Source organism: Delphinapterus leucas, chromosome 3 (genome assembly GCF_059928025.1).
Source record: "Delphinapterus leucas isolate spDelLeu-1000000601 "Yukka" chromosome 3, BTC_Dleu_Yukka2, whole genome shotgun sequence".
Taxonomy (NCBI): domain Eukaryota; kingdom Metazoa; phylum Chordata; class Mammalia; order Artiodactyla; family Monodontidae; genus Delphinapterus; species Delphinapterus leucas.
In genome coordinates this window covers 119,319,424-119,340,212 of record NC_143131.1, presented here as the reverse complement: position 1 = coordinate 119,340,212, position 20,789 = coordinate 119,319,424, and the positions used below count along the sequence as shown (strand labels likewise).

The 20,789-nt window shown below is 41.6% G+C and overlaps 2 protein-coding genes across 2 annotated transcripts; one reads left to right on the top strand and one right to left on the bottom strand.

The window, feature by feature from the left end:
- Window positions 1-1,956: 1,956 nt before the first annotated feature.
- Window positions 1,957-18,589, bottom strand: LOC149749669 (protocadherin gamma-A1-like). Its single transcript, XM_089909394.1, has 2 exons — window positions 8,466-18,589; window positions 1,957-7,396 (listed from the first exon to the last, which is right to left on the bottom strand). Exon 2 carries the CDS (start codon window positions 4,403-4,405, stop codon window positions 1,970-1,972), a length of 2,436 nt encoding a protein of 811 aa, XP_089765520.1. The 5' UTR covers window positions 4,406-7,396; window positions 8,466-18,589; the 3' UTR covers window positions 1,957-1,969.
- LOC111170939 (transcription initiation factor TFIID subunit 7) lies at window positions 18,416-20,718 on the top strand. Its single transcript, XM_089909398.1, has one exon. The coding sequence runs from the start codon at window positions 19,134-19,136 to the stop codon at window positions 20,181-20,183; it is 1,050 nt and encodes a 349-aa protein (XP_089765524.1). The 5' UTR covers window positions 18,416-19,133; the 3' UTR covers window positions 20,184-20,718.
- Window positions 20,719-20,789: the final 71 nt, after the last annotated feature.

The following is a 20,789-nucleotide window of genomic DNA, read 5'->3' as shown; positions in this document are numbered from 1 at the left end:
GTTATTCAAATATGCTGTGTGCTTAGTAATTTTCTGCCTGTGTGATGTATTATTTCTTATGGAACTGTGTTAAAATCTCTTTTAAATTTCAGATTTGAAAATAATCTGTATTATTTTCAAAGCTATATTGTTTGGTAATAGGAGCTCATGATTTTTATATCCTTTTGGTTGTCTGTTCTTTTTATAAGTATGATCAGTTCATTAAAAAAAATCACCACTAATGTTGTTGCCTTAAACACTACTTTGGTGATATATTAAATTGACATGACTGCTTTCTTGTGTGTAGGGTGTGTGTGCATATCTATCGACATCTTTATCTTCAGTATTTCAGTATAATTTTATTTTAAGCACGTATCTTGTCAGCAGAATAGATGGATTTAAAAAGTCAACCAACTTGGCAATCTTGGTGTTTCAATAGGTTAAAAGGTCATTTATATATACACAGAAGCAAAGTTTTAAATTATAAGAGTTGAGAAAATTTTAAATTGTAACAACTTATGGTATTGAGAGTATACTCTTGGTACCAAACAGAAAATAAAAATAAAAATCCACACTTAGACATACAGCAAGAATGAGAGAATTTTTTTTAAAGCCATCAGAGAAAATAAAGATTACCTAAAAAATAATAATTTGTTGGCAGGAAATTCTCACTAGCAAAAGGAAGTTCCAGAATTCTCCAGGTCCCAGACCATAACTAGGTATTTTAATGGCACTTTAATGGTATGCGGCAGTGGTATTCTGAATATCACAGCTCAGGTCTGAGAGACTTAGTGTTCATTTTCTGAAGCCAGCATCTGTGTCCACCTTACTCCCTTGGTCTTTAGCTTGCAACAAGTTACGACCATGGGAACTGGTAGGTAAGTTTTTATGTGATTTTCCCCCTTTTTAACTAGCTAAGGGGCCTAACTGCTTATTTTGGATGCAAGCAGTAAGCCTGGCTCAGGTCCCTTGTTTAGCCCGAAGCCCTTTTGTCCCTATTACACTGCTTGAACAATCTCATCTAAGTACAAGACTAGAATTCCCACTTTAGTTTTAGCCTGGCTCACCACTTTCTGTCCCATCTTCGGTCCATTTAGCTATCTATCTTTTATTTGTGCCTGACTATGCTTCTGCTTTCTTTTTTTTATTTTATACATGTATCTTTAATTTATTGGAGCAGAGTAAGTATATCAAAGCATAGATTTACTCCCCTATGATGCATTTCTTGTGAAGAGCTTACACACATTAAAATGGAATATATACTTGATTTCTGTTAGTTGTTTACATTACAGGCATAATATACAAATCACGAGGTTTCAAACTATTTCTCAAGTTGCACAGAAAATTTTCTGTCATTCATCTTATTACTTAATTTCATGTTACTTAAACAGCTGATGCATTCTTGAGCGTGCATAAAACATGTCAAAATAAATGACTAAACAAAAGGCTAAGAAAGTTTAAATTTGCAGCTTACCTAGATTTCCATAATTTTATATTAACACAACTTAAAAATACTACTTTAGACAATCTTTACCTTTTCAAATGTCCCCAAATAAAACAGCGCCCCGACAGATGACATCTACATTAAATTTAAGGATAAATTAGGAGATATTTATAACTTAAGGATATTTGAAAACAGCATTAGTCACATTAATATTGGTGGACCTTTTCTAGTAACACCCAATCCTTGCTAGATAAGAGAATGGTAAATCCAGACAAATAAAATTATTTGGCCAGAAGCAAGCAAGAAAACTTTAGAAGCCAAATCTCCTTGTTTCTAATGCAGTGCTCTTTCCACAACTCTTTTCATTAGAACTCTTTGTTCTAATGAAAGAACAATGATAAATATACTCGGATATAAACATTTAATGATTTCCCAGGATTTGTAAATAGAAAGCTACAATGATATATGGGAAATAGAGAACTGTTAGTAGTAAAGAATGGAAGCAAGTAAGTAAACTCAGGAATTATTTTTACCTAGATAAATTTACTACACAAAGTTTACCTGAGAAAATGTTTGCTTTCTGTCTTCAAGTAAAGACTGGGGTGCTGATAGAAAATCCTTTTTCTCACAGCTCTCCTGGCTGATGAGCGTGTCAGCGTAGTTGGGCTGCGGGAAGGTCACTTGACTCACCTGCGAATCCGCGGTGAGCGAGACCTCGTGGGAATAGGTCTGCAGGAAAGCCCGCACCCCGTCTACGCCCACAAAGTGAGAGACGGGCACGCCCGTCAATCCTCCTCCTGAAGCCTGGAGCACACGCGTCCTATGCCAGCGCCACAGTCTGAGCGCCAGCAGCACAATGACAAAGGCGAGGAAGACGCAGGACACCGCGGCCACCGCCACCACCAGGTACAGCGTGAGGCTGGAGTTGTCCAGGTTGGTGAAGGGTTCCATGCTGCCCAAGTCGGCCAGCACATCTGGGATGCTGTCAGCCATCGCCACTGTGAACGTGACAGTGGCCGAGAGAGGGGGCTGGCCGTGGTCCTGGACGGCCACCACCAGGCTCTGCTTGAGCGCGTCTCTGTCCAGCAGGGCCCGCGCTGTGCGCACCTCGCCCGTGTGCAGCCCCACCGCGAAGAGCCCTGGCTCGCTGGCCTTGAGCAGGTGGTAGGACAGCCAGGCGTTCTGGCCCGAGTCTCTGTCCACAGCCACCACCTTGGTCACCAGGTAGCCAGGCTCTGCGGAGCGGGGTGCTAGCTCCACACCGGTGGAACCGTCAGTGGGGAGGGCGGGGTACAGAATCTCAGGTGTGTTGTCGTTCTGGTCCAGCACGAATATGTCCAGTGACACGTTGCTGCTGAGCGGCGGGTCCCCGCTGTCACTTGCAGTCACTCTCAATTGCAGGTCACGGAACTGCTCATAGTCGAAGGATCGCAACGCATACAGGACTCCAGTGTCTGAGTTGATGGAGACAAAGGAGGATAGAGGTACCCCCTGGATGGTGTCCTCCACCAGGGAATAAGTGACTCGTGCATTCTCATTGCTGTCAGCATCGTGGGCAGTCACGGAGAAAATGGAGGCACCTCTGGGGTTGTTTTCTGGAATGTAGGTGGAGTAGGAGTCCTGGAGGAAGACAGGGGAGTTGTCATTGATATCTGTCACTTGCAGTGAAATGTGTGTTTCGGTAGATAGAGTCGGAGTTCCCTGATCTGCTGCTGTTACTGTGATGTTGTACTGGGAGGTAAGTTCTCTGTCCATTGTTCTTTCTGTCACTAAACGGTAATAATTATCATCTAACTTTTCTAATTTAAAGGGTAGATTTCCAGAAATGGAACACGTAGTGTGACCATTGTCTCCGGAGTCCTGGTCGTGCACACTGATAAGAGCAATTATGGCCCCAGGAGGAAAGTTTTCTGGGACTGCAGTGGTGACAGAGGTGATGGTCACCTCTGGGGCATTATCATTTATGTCCAGAACTTTGACCAGCACCTTAGCTCTGGCCATGAGGCTTGAACCATCCTGAGCTTGAATTTCCATTGGATAAATTGTGTATTCTTCGAAATCCAGAGGTTCTTTATTTGATATTTCTCCTGTGTAAGAATCCAAGTGAAATACTTGTGCCACTTTGTGGTCTATATTATGAAACAAATATGTTACTTCCCCATTGGCTCCCTCATCTGGGTCCGTGGCTTTTACCGTGAGCAGCCGAGTGCCCAGCGGCACGTTCTCAGGAACACTCGTGTGGTACTGTGCTTGAGTAAACGCTGGAGGGTTGTCATTTGCATCCACCACCTGAACTCGAATTCGGAGGCTTCCTGAACGGACTGGGCTGCCCCCATCAAAAGCGGTGAGGAGGAGGCCGTGGACAGCGTCTTCTTCCCTATCTAGGGGACTCTGCAGGACCAACTCTGGCTGTTGGGACCCATCAGGTCCCTGTTGCACATCCAGGGAGAAATGAGGGTTGGAGCTGAGCTGGTACATCTGGAGCGAATTCATACCCACATCAAGGTCTTGCCCAGAAGGTAGAGGGATCCTGGTACCTGGAGTGGTTATTTCATTCATTTTAAATTCTACTTCCTCTAACTGGAATTGGGGAGTGTTGTCATTAATATCAATTATTTCCACTTCAACAGGGAAAAGCTTCATTTTGTCCTCTACCAAGACGTTAAAACTCACCAGACACTGCAGGCTCTGAGCGCAGAGCTCCTCCCGATCTATCCTGCCTGCGGTGACCAAGCTGCCGCTTCGCGGGTTCAGAGCAAAAAGCTGAGTCCTACCTCTAGAGACGATGCGGACTCCCCGCTCCGCCAGCTCCTGGGGTTGTAGTCCCAGGTCTTTGGCAATGTTGCCTACAGAGAAACCTTTGTCTGTCTCTTCTGGCACTGAGTAGCGGATCTTCCCAGCCTGGGCTTCCAACAACATCCACAGAAAAAGGAACAGCAAGACCAGCCTGCGGCAGCCGAGCACCTTCACTCGAATCGTCATTGCTCTCTTGCTTCGTAGTTTTCTCCCAGTCTGGCACCAACAGTATTGTTTCTCTGCTCTTCTGAGTCTAAATTAACCGAATTTTCAGGAGAATTCAGAGCATAAAGGGGTCCTGAAGTAGGATCTGGGCAGCCTCAGGGAGTCTGTTTTCAATCTGGCAGTGATGGAGGTTCTAAGAAGTTTTTTTTTTCCCCTCGGTGTGTTTGTGTGTGGGTGTGTGTGCGCGCGCGCGCGCTGCCTTTATCTCCCAGACTGGTGAGCAGCGGCACCCAGAGTCCTAACCAGTTACTGCACTCCTAGATAATACTTGAACTTTCTCTTCTCATTAACCTGATCAACCTTTCCTCATGTCTTAGTTTATTGTCAAGGAAATAGTTAAGCATTATACATTATAACTATGAAAAGGAGAACTTGCTGTGTTCATTTAATTAGTTACATCTACATATTGCTTAATTGTAACATACAGTAGAATCCAAGCCATCCTGGATATTCCAGTAGTATTCCCAAGCTATCAGCTTTCCATTTGCTAGTCAGGAAGTATCACAAAGGAGACAAATCATTCCTCCACTTCTTCTGTAGTACATTTTGATCACTTGATAATTTCACAGGCCATATAGAAGAGCAAATGCCCTTTGACTGGAGGATGAAAAAAACTAAAAGGAAAAATAAACTTTTAGAGTGTAAGCAAGACTTTAAAAAATTGGACTATCCCATTTCCTATCCATTGCGCTCTGAATATTTAGCAGAAACCTTGGAATTTTGAAGGACATATTTTACTCCATCCTTATTTTTCCTCTTTTACTGAAGCATCTATGTATTATGTGGATTTAAAAAGACCTTTAATATGGTTTTTTTTTGTTGTTTTTTTTTTTCAGTACGCGGGCCTCTTGCTGTTGTGGCCTCTCCCGTTGTGGAGCACAGGCTCCGGATGCGCAGGCTCAGCGGCAACGGCTCATGGGCCCAGGCGCTCCGCGGCATGTGGGATCTTCCTGGACTGGGGCATGAACCCGTGTCCCCTGTATCGGCAGGTGGACTCTCAACCACTCCGCCACCAGGGAAGCCCTAATATGGGCTTTTAAAAGACCTTCAACTCAGCTGAAAGTAATATATTTTGATATATTAAAATAACACTGGGCTTGGACTTCCCTGGCCGTCCAGTGGTTAAGACTCCATGCTCCCACTGCAGGGGGCAGGGGTTTGATCCCTGGTCGGGGAACTAAGATCCCGCGTGCCATGCCACGTGGCCAAAACGAACGAACAAACAATCAACAAAAAAACCACTGGGCTCTTGGAATTTCATTGGAAAAATGTCGCATGAATATCTAATTTAGACTAAATTTAAGAGACACAAGAGGTAGTGATATTTTTCAAAATTGAAAATAAAAAGGCCACATCTTTATTTTTAGATAGTCTATATTAGGATAATATGTATTCTCCTACATCCACACTTAATGTTTTCTCCAAAAGAAGTTGGTTTTCTAAAACAGCAAGATTTTAAAACTATATTGCCTTCCTTCTTTTACTCATTGCAAATTAGTAAAAGGTTACTAACTAAAGTGTCTTGGGCTTAGTGTGATTTATTTATCCTTACACAGAAGTTAGGGAAGAATGATCTCTGCATTCCAGAGGCTGACAATTTTAGGAACAAATTGGGCCAGATATTGGCAGCCAACCCATGGACAGCATGACTGAGAAGGCTCTGGAAAATGATGAAGGGAAACAATCAAAGGTCAGAATAGTTCTTGGAGAGAGACTCTATGTTCTTACACAACCAAATCTACAGTTTCCCAGCTTCTCAAAGACAAATATGATGTAGCCCAAGAGCAGAAACTTAAAGATGCAGTGAACCTCCTTCAATATTTCGAGAAAAGAACTCTTTAGCCAGAAACATAATTTTTCAGAACGTACATTAATAGGCACAAAGTTTTGCCCAAAGGAATTTTCTGGGCTAATGAAACAAATCAAAATATACATAGAAACTAGCAAGCAAACTTGTAGAGCTCTCCCACACCCCTAAAGACAACAAAAAATAAGCAGGATTGCTTACAGCAGGGTGATATTTATGAAATAAAAGTGTTAAAACTCACACGAATACATTTGAATCCAATGTAATAGTTAAGGCTTCACTGCTGGTACTACAGAAACTATCTAGTTGAAGATGTTTCTGAGTTAACTTGAAGAAATTAAGACTTTGCAATATCTGAAGTCACATATTGACTGTAGGAATAGGGCAAATCTCTCTTGCTGAAGTGGGAGCAACTCCACGTCCGGTCTTGGACCAGGCTGAATTGCAGGGCTGGAGGAGCACTGCAGGCACCAGGCTATGGCCAGAGTCACTGCTAGGAAGAAGAACATGAAGATCAAGGTGAAAAGGCCATGACCAGGTAAAGCTGTAGCTCTGGCAGTAGGTGCTGGGTGGTCGCTGAGGTCTGTCCACAACTCCTGCAAAGACTAGCTGCAGCATGACGAATGTCGTCACTGAGCATGGTGACCAGCAAGCCCCAGAGAAGTGTCTCTGTCATCTGCAGTGCCCCAGTGGGCATCTTGCTCTTGTGCATTCTCAGGTTGAAGAGTCAGATTAGGACACCTGATAGGACAGTCAGGTGTTGCGCCCCAGTCAGCGTCCACCTTGGTGACCAGGTAGTCGAGCTGCAGCGTGTGATGCCCCATTGAAGAGGCATGTGACTTCCAGGTGCAACTCCCAGCATAGCACGTCTTCTGTGAGTTTTTGCAGTGGTAGTACACCATTACAGGCAGGCTCAGGCTGACACAGAGCACTGGTCGCAGGCCACAGAGTCAGCTCGAAGGTAGGCTGCAGTGAACAGCACTGTGCTCTGCACTCACTGACACGTCAGACAACAGCACCCAGCTCACTGGTCAGGAAAAATAGGAGGCACTTAGGGCACCAAGTTTCAGTTGGAAGTGCTAAAGTGTGCAATGGAGGCTCTGGGTGAGCCTCCCATTCCCAACCTCCTGGACCATACAGTAGACCTGTTGGAAAATTAGAGCATTTTTGTTGATGTGGGTTATATGCAGGCTAATGCTTACACTGGAGGAGAGGGACAGCTTGTCTTTGTTACCTCATGATTCCGAATCTGCTCCCAGTTTAGAATCCTTTCTGTCAGTAGCTTACAAAGAATTACATAGTAATTCTTTGTTGTGAATTGTTTGGCTATGTGTTTATTACTCTCTACAATATCTTTCACTTTTCTCTTCAAGAAATCTCTGAGTCCTGTTGTTTTGATTAGAGCAACCACAGTTCTTATCTCTAATAGGACTAAACAGTCAGCTGAAAATCACCTGCACTGCATCATAGTTCTCAACCTGCATTTCAACCAGGATTGTGAAAAGCGCCTTTAACTGTCTCCAGTCTTCTCTTCTAAGCTGTGATATAACAGTCACTCTTCAAAATCAAAGATGGTGCTGTCGTTATTGAATATACTGTGTATGCCCTGTGAGACCGTGTAGAAAGTGTAGAACTCTACCTTAAGGGTGTCATCTAGGTCAGCAGGGATCACCTGAAGAATGCAGACAAGGAGGTTCTCTGGCAGGCAGACTCTGCTGTATACTTTGTAGCTCAGCATGGGAGGACTGCCTTTGGCATCCAAGACCTGCATCTTGCCCTGAGACTCCTCCCCACCACTAAGTGGTGGCAGCTCTGCTACTCTGGTCCAGATTTCTCCAATAAATAACCAGAGTATTTACTGCCCTAGTGTTCTCTTTTACTTTGGGCAATGAGGGAGATGGTTAACTGAAATTAATTTGATAAACTTGTAGAGAATTACTTGCAGCATCCATATCTACTGCAGTTTAGGAGTAAACTTTGCTCCTATTAAGATGTTTTCCAGAATTTTCAAAACAAAATGGCTGTGCTCAAAGCCATATGTTATTTATATCCAGGATAAATAATTTATATAAAAAACATTTATAGGATTTCCAGTGAAGGTTTCAGATTCAAGGGGCCTAGGGACTTCCTTTGGCCTATTGGCTAGACCTATCCTGTCATTTGTTCCTTCCTGCTCTCTTTACTGGCGGTAAAGAGAGGCTTCTCAGCACTCACCCATGGTTCTTGTCACCAACATGTAGATCTTTGGCGAGATTCCCCACTTTTAAATCCTCGGCTATCGCTTCCGGAACCTCTCAGCGTAACTGCTGCGCAGTTCACTAGGCTGAACAAAGACATCAGAAAAGGAAAGAGCGCTTCCTGCACTCCCGCGTCTTCCCTGTGGGGAGACTTCTCTCTCTTCACGATGCTGCTTCGTAGGACCGAATGCACCTCGCTACAGTTGCTCCTCGGATTACCAAGGTGCGCTGGAAAGAAAAGGCAGCAGCTCTCTCAGACCTTCCTGACCCAGATATTTGGAGCAGATTGCAGGAGAGATGGCGTGCAGAGTCCGCTCCTGGTGTGTTTCTCAAAAATGTGCATACATCGCTGCGTCAGAACCGCCAGTGGGTTCCTTTGTTTCACTCTAAGCCAGCGATTGGCCAACAGCGGCACCCAGAGGTCCAGTAGGATAGCTACCACATGTTATTTCTGAAAGTCCTCACAGGAGACTGTATTTGCTTTATTTCCGGGACTTATTTTTACAATACCAGTTGGTTCAGTATAAAGGCTACAAGTCACTATTTCTTTTTGACAAAATACTAATAAAATGGTCTTTCCACAAAATTTAAATCAAACGTTTTAATTTATTAAAATTCACATCAGCTTAAAATAAAAATTCTTACACAATTTCCCTCTTGACATTTCCCTTTGAAGAACACTTGAAGCTTCTTTTTATTAAACATTTTTTTACTCAAGAAATTACCCACTGTAAAAAGAATTGTACATAAGAGAAGGAAATTCTCACTGTATATTCTACAATATAAAAGAAACTTGCAATATAAAAGGTAGAAAATACTGACAAAATTTTTCAAGTATCAGTAATCGCATTATTTAATTACAATTTTACACATAACATAAAATTTACCAACTTAACCATTTTAAGTGTACAGTTCAGTAGTATTAAATACATTCATAATGTCATGCAACCATCACAATCATCCATCTCCAGAACTCGTTTTATCTTATAAAGCTGAAACCTATACCCATTAAATGGTAACTCCTCATTCTCCCTTCTCTCCAGCCCCTGGCAAACACCATTCTACTTGCTCTCTCTATGATTTTGACTATTCTAAATACTTCATATAAGTGGAATCATTTGGTATTTGTCTTTTGCGTGTGTGTGTGACTGGCTTATTTTACATAGCATAATATCCTCAAGGTTCATCCATGTTGCAGCATATATCAGATTTTCCTTCCTTTTTAAAAGAATATGGAAGTTCCTCAAAAAATTAAAAATAGAACTACCACATGATCCAGCAATTCCACTTCCGGGTATGTTTCTGAAAAAAACGAAAATACTAATTCAGAAAGATGTAATCACTTCTATGTTCACTGCAGCACCATTTACAATAGCCAAGATATGGAAGCAACCTAAGTGCCCATCAATAAATGAATGGATAAATAAGATGTGGTACATATACAAAGCCATAAAAAAGAACAAAATCTTGCCACTTGCAACAACATGGATGGACCTAGAGGGTATAATGTTAAGTGAAGTAAGTCAAACAGAAAAAGACAAATACCATATGATTTCACTTATATGTGGAATCTGAAAAAGCAAAACAAATAAACATAACAAAACAGAAACAGATTCACAGATACAAAGAACAAACAGGTGGCTGTCAGAAGGGAGAGGGGTGAGGTGATGGGTGAAATAGGCAAGGAGTATTAAGAGGTACAAACTTCCATTTACAAAATAAATGAGTCACAGGGATGAAATGTACAGCATGGGGAATACAATGTAGTCAATAAAATTGTAGTAACTTTGTATGGTGACAAATTGCAACTACACTTTCAGTGGGGGTGATTATTTTGTAATGTACAGAAATATCGAATGACTGTGCTGTGCACCTGGAACTAACATAGTGTTGTAAGTCAATTATACTTCAATTTTAAAAAAGAATTTCCTTCCTTTTCAAAGCTGAATAATATTCCATTGTATGTACACATACCATATTTTGCTTATGCATTCATTGGTTGATGGACACCTGGGGTGCATCTAACTTTTAGCTATTGTGAATAATGCTGGTATGAACAAGGGTGTATAAACATCTTGTAGAGACCCTGCTTTCAATTCTTTAGGGTATACACACAGAAATGGAACTGATGGATCATATAGTAATTCAATTTTTAATTTTTTGAGGAACCACTGACTGTTTTCCACAGTGGCTGTACCATTTTATATTCCCACCAACAGTGCACAAGGCCTTCATTATTCCACATCTTTGCCAATATTTATTATTTCCTGTTTTTTTTGTTTTGTTTTGTTTTTTTGGCGGTACGCGGGCCTCTCACTGTTGTGGCCTCTCCTGTTGCGGAGCACAGGCTCTGGACGCGCAGACTCAGCGGCCATGCCTCACGGGCACAGCCGCTCCGCAGAATGTGGGATCCTCCCGGACCGGGGCACGAACCCGCGTCCCCTGCATCGGCAGGTGGACTCCTAACCACTGCCCCACCAGGGAAGCCCCTCCTGTTTTTTTAATAGCAGTCATCCTAATGGACGTGAGGTGGTATCTCACTGTTGTTTTTATTTGCATTTCCCTAATGATTAGTAACGTTGAGCATCTTCTCATGTGCTTATCGGGCATTTGTATCTTTTTTTGAATTACATATATACTACTATAATCCTCCCAATAATCAGCTCTTTCATGGATACCACTGGTTACCTCTATAGACTGAATATTTGTGCCCCCCCCAACACCCCAAATTTCACATGTTGAAGCCTAATCAATGTGATGGTATTTAGAGGCAGGGCTTTGGGGAGGTGATTAGGTCATGAGGTTGGAGTGCACATGAATGGCATTAGTGCCCCTGTAAAATAGGCTGCAGAGAGCTCCTCCACCCTTCCACCATGTGAGATTACAGCAAAAAAGACTGCCACCTATGACCCAGGAAGCCTGCCCTCACCAGACACCAAAGCTGCCAGTACTTTTATCTCAGACTTCTCAGCTTCCAGATCTGAGAAATAAATTTCAGGTGCTTATAAGGCACTCAGTTTATGATATTTTGACACAGCAGCCCAAATAAATTATGACAGTTGCCCATGCTCTTTCCTCTCTTCTAACACTTCATTTTTAGTTTAGAGGTCTACCCTCTGTGCACCTAAGGGGCAGCTGAACCTATTCATAGCTGTAGTAGGTTCTGATAGGTCTAAACCAATATTGGTGATCTCATTCCTCTTGCCCGTGTTTAGTTAGAAATGTGGCTTAAAACAATTAATAATTAAAAAATAAGCTTAGGGCAAGGTTCCTCAACCCTGGTACTATTTTGAGTCAGATAACTTTGTTGGGGGGAGATGTTCTGTGCATTATAGGATATTTAGCAGCACTCATGAGAGGCCAGGAGATCCCACAGGTGCAACAATCAAAATGTCTCTAGACATCACCAAATGTCTCCTTCTCCCCACCATTTTGAAAATCACAGGCTTAGGGTATTCCACTGGTGACTATTATTGAGCCAGGGATAGGTATATAGTCTAAGTTGGTCCAATCAAATTGAAAGACAGATTGTGGTTGGGAAGAGCCACTCTCTGAACTTACCATGGACAAGGAAGGAAGTTCTCCAGTTACTGCTGGAAGGTTTCTTATGACCACAGACTTTGGAAATTTACAAGGAGGTGAGGGTAAAGCTGAAAGAATAATAAAGTGTAAACAAATGTTCATTATCCAAAATTAGCAAGAGTTAAACAATTTGTGCCAGACCATAATTCGATCCTGTCTAGAGGCAGCCATACTTCTAGAACTGCACTGTCCGATAGAGTAATCACCTGCCACATGTGGCCACTGGGCACTTGAAGTGTGGCTAGTCCAAACTGAGATGTACTGTAAGTGTAAAATAAACACTTGATTTTGAAGATTCAGTACAAAATAAGACTGTAAAATATTGTTAATATTTTATACATTGATTATATGTTGAGCAATATTTTGGTAATTAGGTTAAATAAAAATGTCATTGAAAGTAGTTTCACGTGTTTCCTTTTGGCATTTTAATGTGGCTACTAGATAATTTGACATACATATGTGACTTTCACCTGTGACTCACATTATATTTCTATTGGACAGAGCTGCTCTAGACTACCTGGTTTTTGAGATAACACATTTTCTTATTGTTTAAACCAGTGTAAAGTAGGTTGGTCTTTTTTTCTATCGAAAGCATCCTATTTGATACAAGAGACTGCTACAATTTAGTTAACTTGCTTTTTACTGATTATATACTGCTGGAACAGTATATAAGTGTATTTTGGGGGGGTATTTGCTATTTCCTCACTCCTATAATTTTCAATCTCCAAAATATAAACAAGGCTTCTTCCATTGCTCACATTTTTTTTAACCTCCACAGTATAAGGAACTTGAAAGTTTATTAAAGGGAATTTTCAATCATACAGCATTAGCCCGATTGTGATACTCCTTTTTCATAGGTAGGAAGCCCTGTGAGGCTTATTACCACACTGGGGAATTTATTGCTCCCCCCCAAATCTTTGGTTCACCAGTATCACAGATATTTTATGGAACAACCACAGGAGTGTAATTCTTTTATCAACACAGAGTGTTTCTATATGTCAAGTGGATTTGATTTAAAAAAACAACATTTGACAAAATTCAACACCCATTTATGGTAAAAAACCCTCCAGAAAGTAGGTATAGAGGGAACTTACCTCAACATAATAAAGGTTATATATGACAAACCCACAGCCAAAATCGTTCTCAATGGTGAAAAACTGAAACCATTTCCACTAAGATCAGGAACAAGACAAGGTTATCCATGCTCACCACTATTATTCAACATAGTTTTGAAAGTTTTAGCCACAGCAATCAGAGAAAAAAAAACAAATAAAAGGAATCCAAATCAGAAAAGAAGAAGTAAAGCTGTCACTGTTTGCAGATGACATGATACTATGCATAGAGAATAAAGATGCTACTAGAAAAATACTAGAGCTAATCAATGAACTTGGTAAAGTAGCAGGATACAAAGTTAATGCACAGAAATCTCTTGCATTCCTATACACTAATGATGAAAAATCTGAAAGAGAAATTAAGGAAACACTCCCATTTACCACTGCAACAAAATAATAAAATACCTGGGAATAAACCTACCTAAGGAGACAAAAGACCTATATGCAGAAAACTATAAGACACTGATGAAAGAAATTAAAGATGATACAAACAGATGGAGAGAGATTCCACATTCTTGGACAGGAAGAATCAACATTGTGAAAATGACTATACTACCCAAAGTAATCTACAGATTCAGTGCAATCCTTATCAAGCTACCAATGGCAGTTTTCACAGAAGTAGAACAAAAAATTTCACAATTTGCATGGAAACACAAAAGACCCCGAATAGCCAAAGCAATCTTGAGAAAGAAAAACGGAGCTGGAGGAGTCAGGTTCCCAGACTCCAGACTATACTACAAAGCTACAGTAATCAAGACAGTACGGTACTGGCACAAAAACAGAACTATAGATCAATGGAACAGGATAGAAAGCCCAGAGATAAACCCACGCACATACAGTCACCTTATTTTTGATAAAGGAGGCAAGAATATACAATGGAGAAAAGACAGCCTCCTCAATAAGTGGAGCTGGGAAAACTGGACAGCCACATGTAAAAGAATGAAATTAGAACACTCCCTAACACCATACACAAAAATAAACTCAAAATGGATTAAAGACCTAAATGTAAGGCCAGACACTATCAAACTCTTAGAGGAAAACATAGGCAGAACTCTCTATGACATAAATCACAGCAAGATCCTTTTTGACACACCTCCTAGAGAAATGAAAATAAAAACAAAAATAAACAAATGGGACCTAATGAAACTTAAAAGCTTTTGCACAACAAAGGAGACCATAAACAAGATGAAAAGACAACCCTCAGAATGGGAGAAATATTTGCAAATGAAGCAACTGACAAAGGATTAATCTCCAAAATTTACAAGCAGCTCATGCAGCTCAATATCAAAAAAAAACAAACAACCCAATCCAAAAATGGGCAGAAGACCTAAACAGACATTTCTCCAAAGAAGATATACAGATTGCCACAACCACATGAAAGGATGCTCAACATCACACATCATTAGAGAAATGCAAATCAAAACTACAATGAGGTTATCACCTCACACCAGTCAGAATGGCCACCATCAAAAAATCTACAAATAATAAATGCTGGAGAGCGTGTGGAGAAAAGGGAACCCTCTTGCACTGTTGGTGGGAATGTAAATTGATACAGCCGCTATGGAGAACAGTGTGGAGGTTCCTTAAAAAGCTAAAAATAGAAATACCATACAGCCCAGCAATCCCACTACTGGGAATAAGCCTGAGAAAACCATAATTCAAAGAGTCATGTACCACAATGTTCATTGCAGCTCTATTTATAATAGCCAGGACATGGAAGCAGCCTAAGTGTCCATCAACAGATGAACAGATAAAGAAGATGTGGCACATATATACAATGGAATATTACTCAGCCATAAAAAGAAATGAAATTGAGTTATTTGTACTGAGTTGGATGGACCTAGAATCTGTCATACAGAGTGAAGTAAGTCAGAAAGAGAAAAATAAACACTGCATGCTAACACATATATATGGAAGCTAAAAAAAAAAAAAAAAGAAGGTTCTGAAGAACCTAGGGGCAGGACAGGAATAAAGACGCAGACATAGAGAATGGACTTGAGGACACGGGGAGGGGTAAGGGTAAGCTGGGACGAAGTGAGAGAGTGGCATGGACATATATACACTACCAAATGTAAAATAGATAGTAGGAAGCAGCCACATAGCACAGGGAGATCAGCTCGGTGGTTTGTGACCACCTGGAGGGGTGGGATAGGGTGGGTGGGAGGGAGACGCAAGAGGGAGGAGATATGGGGATATATGTATATGTATAGCTGATTCACTTTGTTATAAAGCAGAAACTAACACACCATTGTAAAGCAATTATACTCCAATAAAGGTGTTAAAGAAATTAAACAAAATTAAAAATTCAGTTCCTTGGGACTGGCAGTGTAGTGGTTAACAATCTGCCTGCCAATGCACGAGAAATGGGTTCGAGCCCTGCTCCGGGAAGATCCCACATGCTGCAGAGCAACTAAGCCCGTGAGCCACAACTACTGAGCCTGCGTGCTGCAAGTACTGAAGCCCGCGCACCTAGAGCCCATGCTCTGCAACAAGAGAAGCCACCGCAATGAGAAGCTCACGCAATGCAACGAAGAGTTGCCCCCACTCGCTCCAACTAGAGAAAGCCCACGTGCAGCAACAGAGACCCAATGCAGCCAAAAATAAAATAAATAAATAAAATTCAGTTACCCAGTCAAAACAACAACAACAACAAGAACAACAACTGGATTTATCAATAGACATTAAGGTAATGGTGATGTGGCAGTGCCCTTAGCTTTAAGATCAATGTTACTACCCCTCCAAAAACAGCATTCAGAAAATGTATTAAACTCAAAAACAGAAAATATGTTTCAGGATTGAAGGAGGTAGATACTTTAGGGGAAACTTCAGTTGATCCTTTTAATTATCTCTGACAACCTTCCATTTCAAGGTTTAATAACTAAAATACACGATAATTTTGGCATATCTGAATTGCCCAGAATTTATCTCAAGTTATTTTCTGTGACAAAGATATTTGAGCATCATAAAACTCATAGGCAATTAAAATGCAAAGGAATATTTGGATTATTTACATGTATAAGCATAGCCTCACATTTTATAGGGTTAAATAAAGCATTATGCAAAGGCTAGCATGCTAAACTCATATCTATGAAGTAAAATCAGGTACAATTAAGGGACAAGCACATTGGAAAAACTTCTTCAAAAAGAGGAAATAGATCATCCTGGAAATTACGTATACATCAGCTAACGTTCTTCAACACATTACAGAACAAAGAACTAAAGTACAGTTATGTAGAAGAGCATAATTTTCCTTCAAACTTAACATAAAAAACCAGACTGGTACCAAACCACTTAAATTCCACCCCATGACACACAGTAGCACAGTCTACGAAACAAAAGGAGTCACGTTCACACACGCTATTTGCAAACTTCTGGCCTCATAACAATTGGCACCGTCCGTGATTGGAGAGGAAATGCATATATAAAGTGGCTCTATCTCATTTTAAGGTGACACAGAATGTATTTTCTGACAAACTATTATAGGATTTAGATTGTATTTATGTTCTTTCTGGATGGATCAATTGTTTTCATTCAATTAGCAAATATTTTTTATCTCCCAGGTTTTGATACTAGGCACTGGGACCGGATGAACATGATATTAGACTCCTGATTATCATGGAGCTTCCAATCTTAGGTGAAGGAGACAATAAGTACATAAAGAAGTAACGTGAATTTTATAAATGTTAATCACATTTTAAGTGAATTCTCTAAAACTTAGATGCAGGTGTTGATATATTAGAGAATAGAAATTGAAATTTTAATGACCTCGATAGTCTACCAAATCGATCCTATTAATAAATAAATGGAAATGAATAGGGATAAGTGGAAACTGTTACACAGTTAGACTGAAGTACTATAAATACATGTTGAAGAATACTTGACCACCTAAAGAAGAGGCAAGCAGAAAAGTTATCCAAACAGTAGAGGTGGATTTTTTAAAATTCCTAACTAATTTAAAAATTACTGGCAAATGAGTAGAAGGAAGTAATACTTCAATTATATTCTACTTTAATCAGGCTATTCGTCTTTCAGCCAACTGTCCTAAATGAACATGGGCCTCCAGAAGAACACTACCTTCTCTGTTTACATTTATATCTACGTCAAACACATTAAAAAGAGGAATCACTACTCAGCCATAAAAAGGAACGAAATTGGGTCATCTATAGAGACGTGGATGGATCTAGAGACTCACACAGAGTGAAGTCAGAAAGAGAAAAACAAATATCGTATATTAACGCATATATGTGGACCCTAGAAAAATGGTACAGATGAACCAGTTTGCAGGGCAGAAATTGAGACACAGATGCAGACAACAAACGTATGGACACCAAGTGGGGGAAGTGGCAGGGGAGGGGAGGGTGGGGATGAACTGGGAGATTGACATGTATACACTAATATGTACAAAATGGATGACTAATAAGAAATTGCTGTATAAAAAAATAAATAAAAGAAAAGAAAAAGAAAAAAGAGGAATCACCCTTGTTCCCTCAGGGGGCCTTCAAAACAGAAACAGACCGAGTCACGGGCCCCCTACGGCCATCTTCATAATAAACAAAGACAGACTTAGAATTATAGTGGGCTGCACGTCCTCACTCCACTGACTTGGGTACTTTAAAATCCACGGTATGGTTAGTTATAGAGTTCTTTTATCGGCTCCAGATTGAATATAGCCTGTGGAGATGCCGAGATGTTTCCAGAAACAAACACCATTTCCGCACGGACGCCCTATCACCGGCAATCACACATAAGCCTAGGAGGTATCCGGCCCCACAGACATCCGGTAAAAGCCCTAGCTTAGCGGAGGCGGGCCGGAGAGTCTATGTCCTTCTCAGAACCGTTACTTTTAAAAACCAACAGCTCTTTTTTTTTTTCTTTTTTGCGTTACGCAGGCCTCTCAGTGTTGTGGCCTCTCCCGTTGCGGAGCACAGGCTGCGGACGCGCAGGCCCAGCGGCCACCGTTCAGGGGCCCAGCCGCTCCGCGGCACGCGGGATTCTCCCGGACGGGGCACGAAACCGCGTGTGTGCATCGGCAGGCGGACTCCCAACCACTGCGCAACCAGGGAAACCCTAAACCAACAGGTCTTTACGAAACATAGTCTTTATCCCGTTAAGGCCAAGTTCTCGCGAGACGACAGAGACGACCGAGAGCGTAATCGGGCGTTGCGCCTGCGCTCGCTGGGGCAGCCCGCACTTCCGCCCGAGGCGTGTTGCGACTCACAGCAGCTTCCGCCCCGTGTGGTGACGTAGCTGTCTTTTCTCGGCTAGGTCTGCTGTTCACGGACGGCGGCCCGCTGAGCTGCGGAGTTGCAGAATCTGGCGTTTGGAGCTGCGGTTTTTGGCGAGATTTCGCGTTGCCCGTCCTCCGCCATCTCACCGATAATCGGCGGATCGCTTTGCCAGGTGCCGGGAAGAACAAAGGAATTCGGAAGGAGACGCTCGGCTCCCGGCCACCTTGCTCTGAGTGGCTTCCTTTTCCGCTCGCGCCTGCCCGGAGAAACTGGACTTATAATCGTCACTGGATTGTAAGTACCCGAGGCGAAGAGAGCTCACTACGCCCCGCTTTTTGCGTATCTTTGTTCCGGGAGAGTTTGTGGATTGGGAGTATCTGCTGAGCCTTACTTTCTGTGCCGAACATCATTCCGTACGAGCCGCCATTTGCTTTTCCTGCGTTGTCCTGCAGCGGCATCTAGAGGTTGGAACTTGGCATTGCAGCTCATAGATTTAAATAGACCTGAGTAAGGTAATGCGTCAGTAACGACTGGGATTGTTACAGCATATTTAGAAAAACTTGGGGCTTAATTCAGAATAGACGCTTAGTTGCTGTTCTACCTAGAACTCTTTGTAATTAAAGACTTCAACTTATAAAGAACTGGTCTTTCTGTTGAAATAGCTGAAATTTTTTAGTGCAACAAGTGGTTATTAGAGAAAAAGTGAGTCACAAAGAAATAAAGATGAGTAAGAGCAAAGATGATGCTCCTCACGAACTAGAGAGCCAGTTTATCTTACGCCTACCTCTGGAGTATGCCTCTACCGTGAGGCGGGCGGTACAGTCTGGTCATGTCAACCTGAAGGACAGACTGACAATTGAGTTACACCCTGATGGGCGTCATGGAATTGTCAGAGTGGACCGGGTCCCATTGGCGTCAAAATTGGTAGATCTGCCATGTGTTATGGAAAGTTTGAAAACCATTGATAAAAAAACCTTTTACAAGACAGCTGATGTCTCTCAGATGCTTGTCGCTACAGTTGACGGTGATCTCTATCCTCCCGTTGAGGAACCAGTTGCCACTGCTGATCCCAAAGCAAGCAAGAAAAAGGATAAGGACAAAGAGAAAAAGTTTGTATGGAACCATGGAATTACTCTGCCTCTAAAAAACGTCAGAAAGAGAAGGTTCCGTAAGACAGCAAAGAAGAAGTATATTGAGTCTCCAGATGTGGAAAAAGAAGTAAAGCGGTTGCTGAGCACAGATGCGGAAGCTGTCAGTACCCGTTGGGAAATAATTGCTGAAGATGAAACAAAAGAAGCAGAAAATCAAGGCCTTGATATCTCTTCCCCAGGAATGTCTGGCCACAGGCAGGGCCATGACTCATTAGAACATGATGAGCTTCGGGAGATATTCAATGACCTTAGCAGCAGCAGTGAAGATGAAGATGAGACACAGCATCAGGACGAAGAAGACATAAACATCATTGACACTGAGGAAGATCTGGAAAGGCAGCTACAGGACAAGCTAAATGAGTCAGATGAACACCACCAAGAAAACGAGGGAACTAATCAGCTGGTTATGGGAATTCAGAAACAGATTGATAACATGAAAGGCAAGCTCCAAGAGACCCAGGACAGGGCAAAGCGACAGGAGGATCTCATCCTGAAAGTGGAAAACCTGGCTCTCAAGAACAGATTTCAGGCTGTGCTGGATGAACTGAAACAAAAGGAAGACCGAGAAAAGGAGCAGCTCAGCTCTTTGCAAGAAGAGCTAGAATCACTCCTAGAGAAGTGAGGAGAGTTTTGATACTTAATTTCATTCCTGACAGTGGTCAGCCTTGAAAGAAAAACTTTGTTTTCATCACCTGGACTAGATAGTAAAACTTTGCAGTAGTTCCCAATTTCCTCCACTGCCTTCTATTGGATTTGTCTTGTAGACAAATATAACTGTGAATTTCTATCTCATTTGTCTTTTGGAACCACTTTGGTGGGTGTTTGTCCTGTAGTAAGTAGGAATGTATAGACAGATAAATGCAGGGAAGTTGTAGGATTAGTGGAGTGAACAGTTCAGTTTAGTAATTAATCACAGCTTCACTGCAGGACTTTGCTGCTGTTTCTCCGTTTACCAGAAGCTGCCATTGCTACTCTGATGCCATCTGAGATAAATAAGTAGAGTCTAGTTTGGTGGCAGTGAAGTTTGTTTACATATGTTTTCCCATGCTGTAGCTATTGTCCCAGTTATTCAAAGCAGTTTTCCACGTTTTGCATTGCAAATCATTTCATAAAGTTGTTTTCACAATAAATAAAAGCAAGTAATTTTCACCTTATAATGTGTCTTGCTTTTTTAGGGGTAGTGGGTATCAGATCCTCTTCTGAAGTGGTTTCTTTATGGGGTTTAATG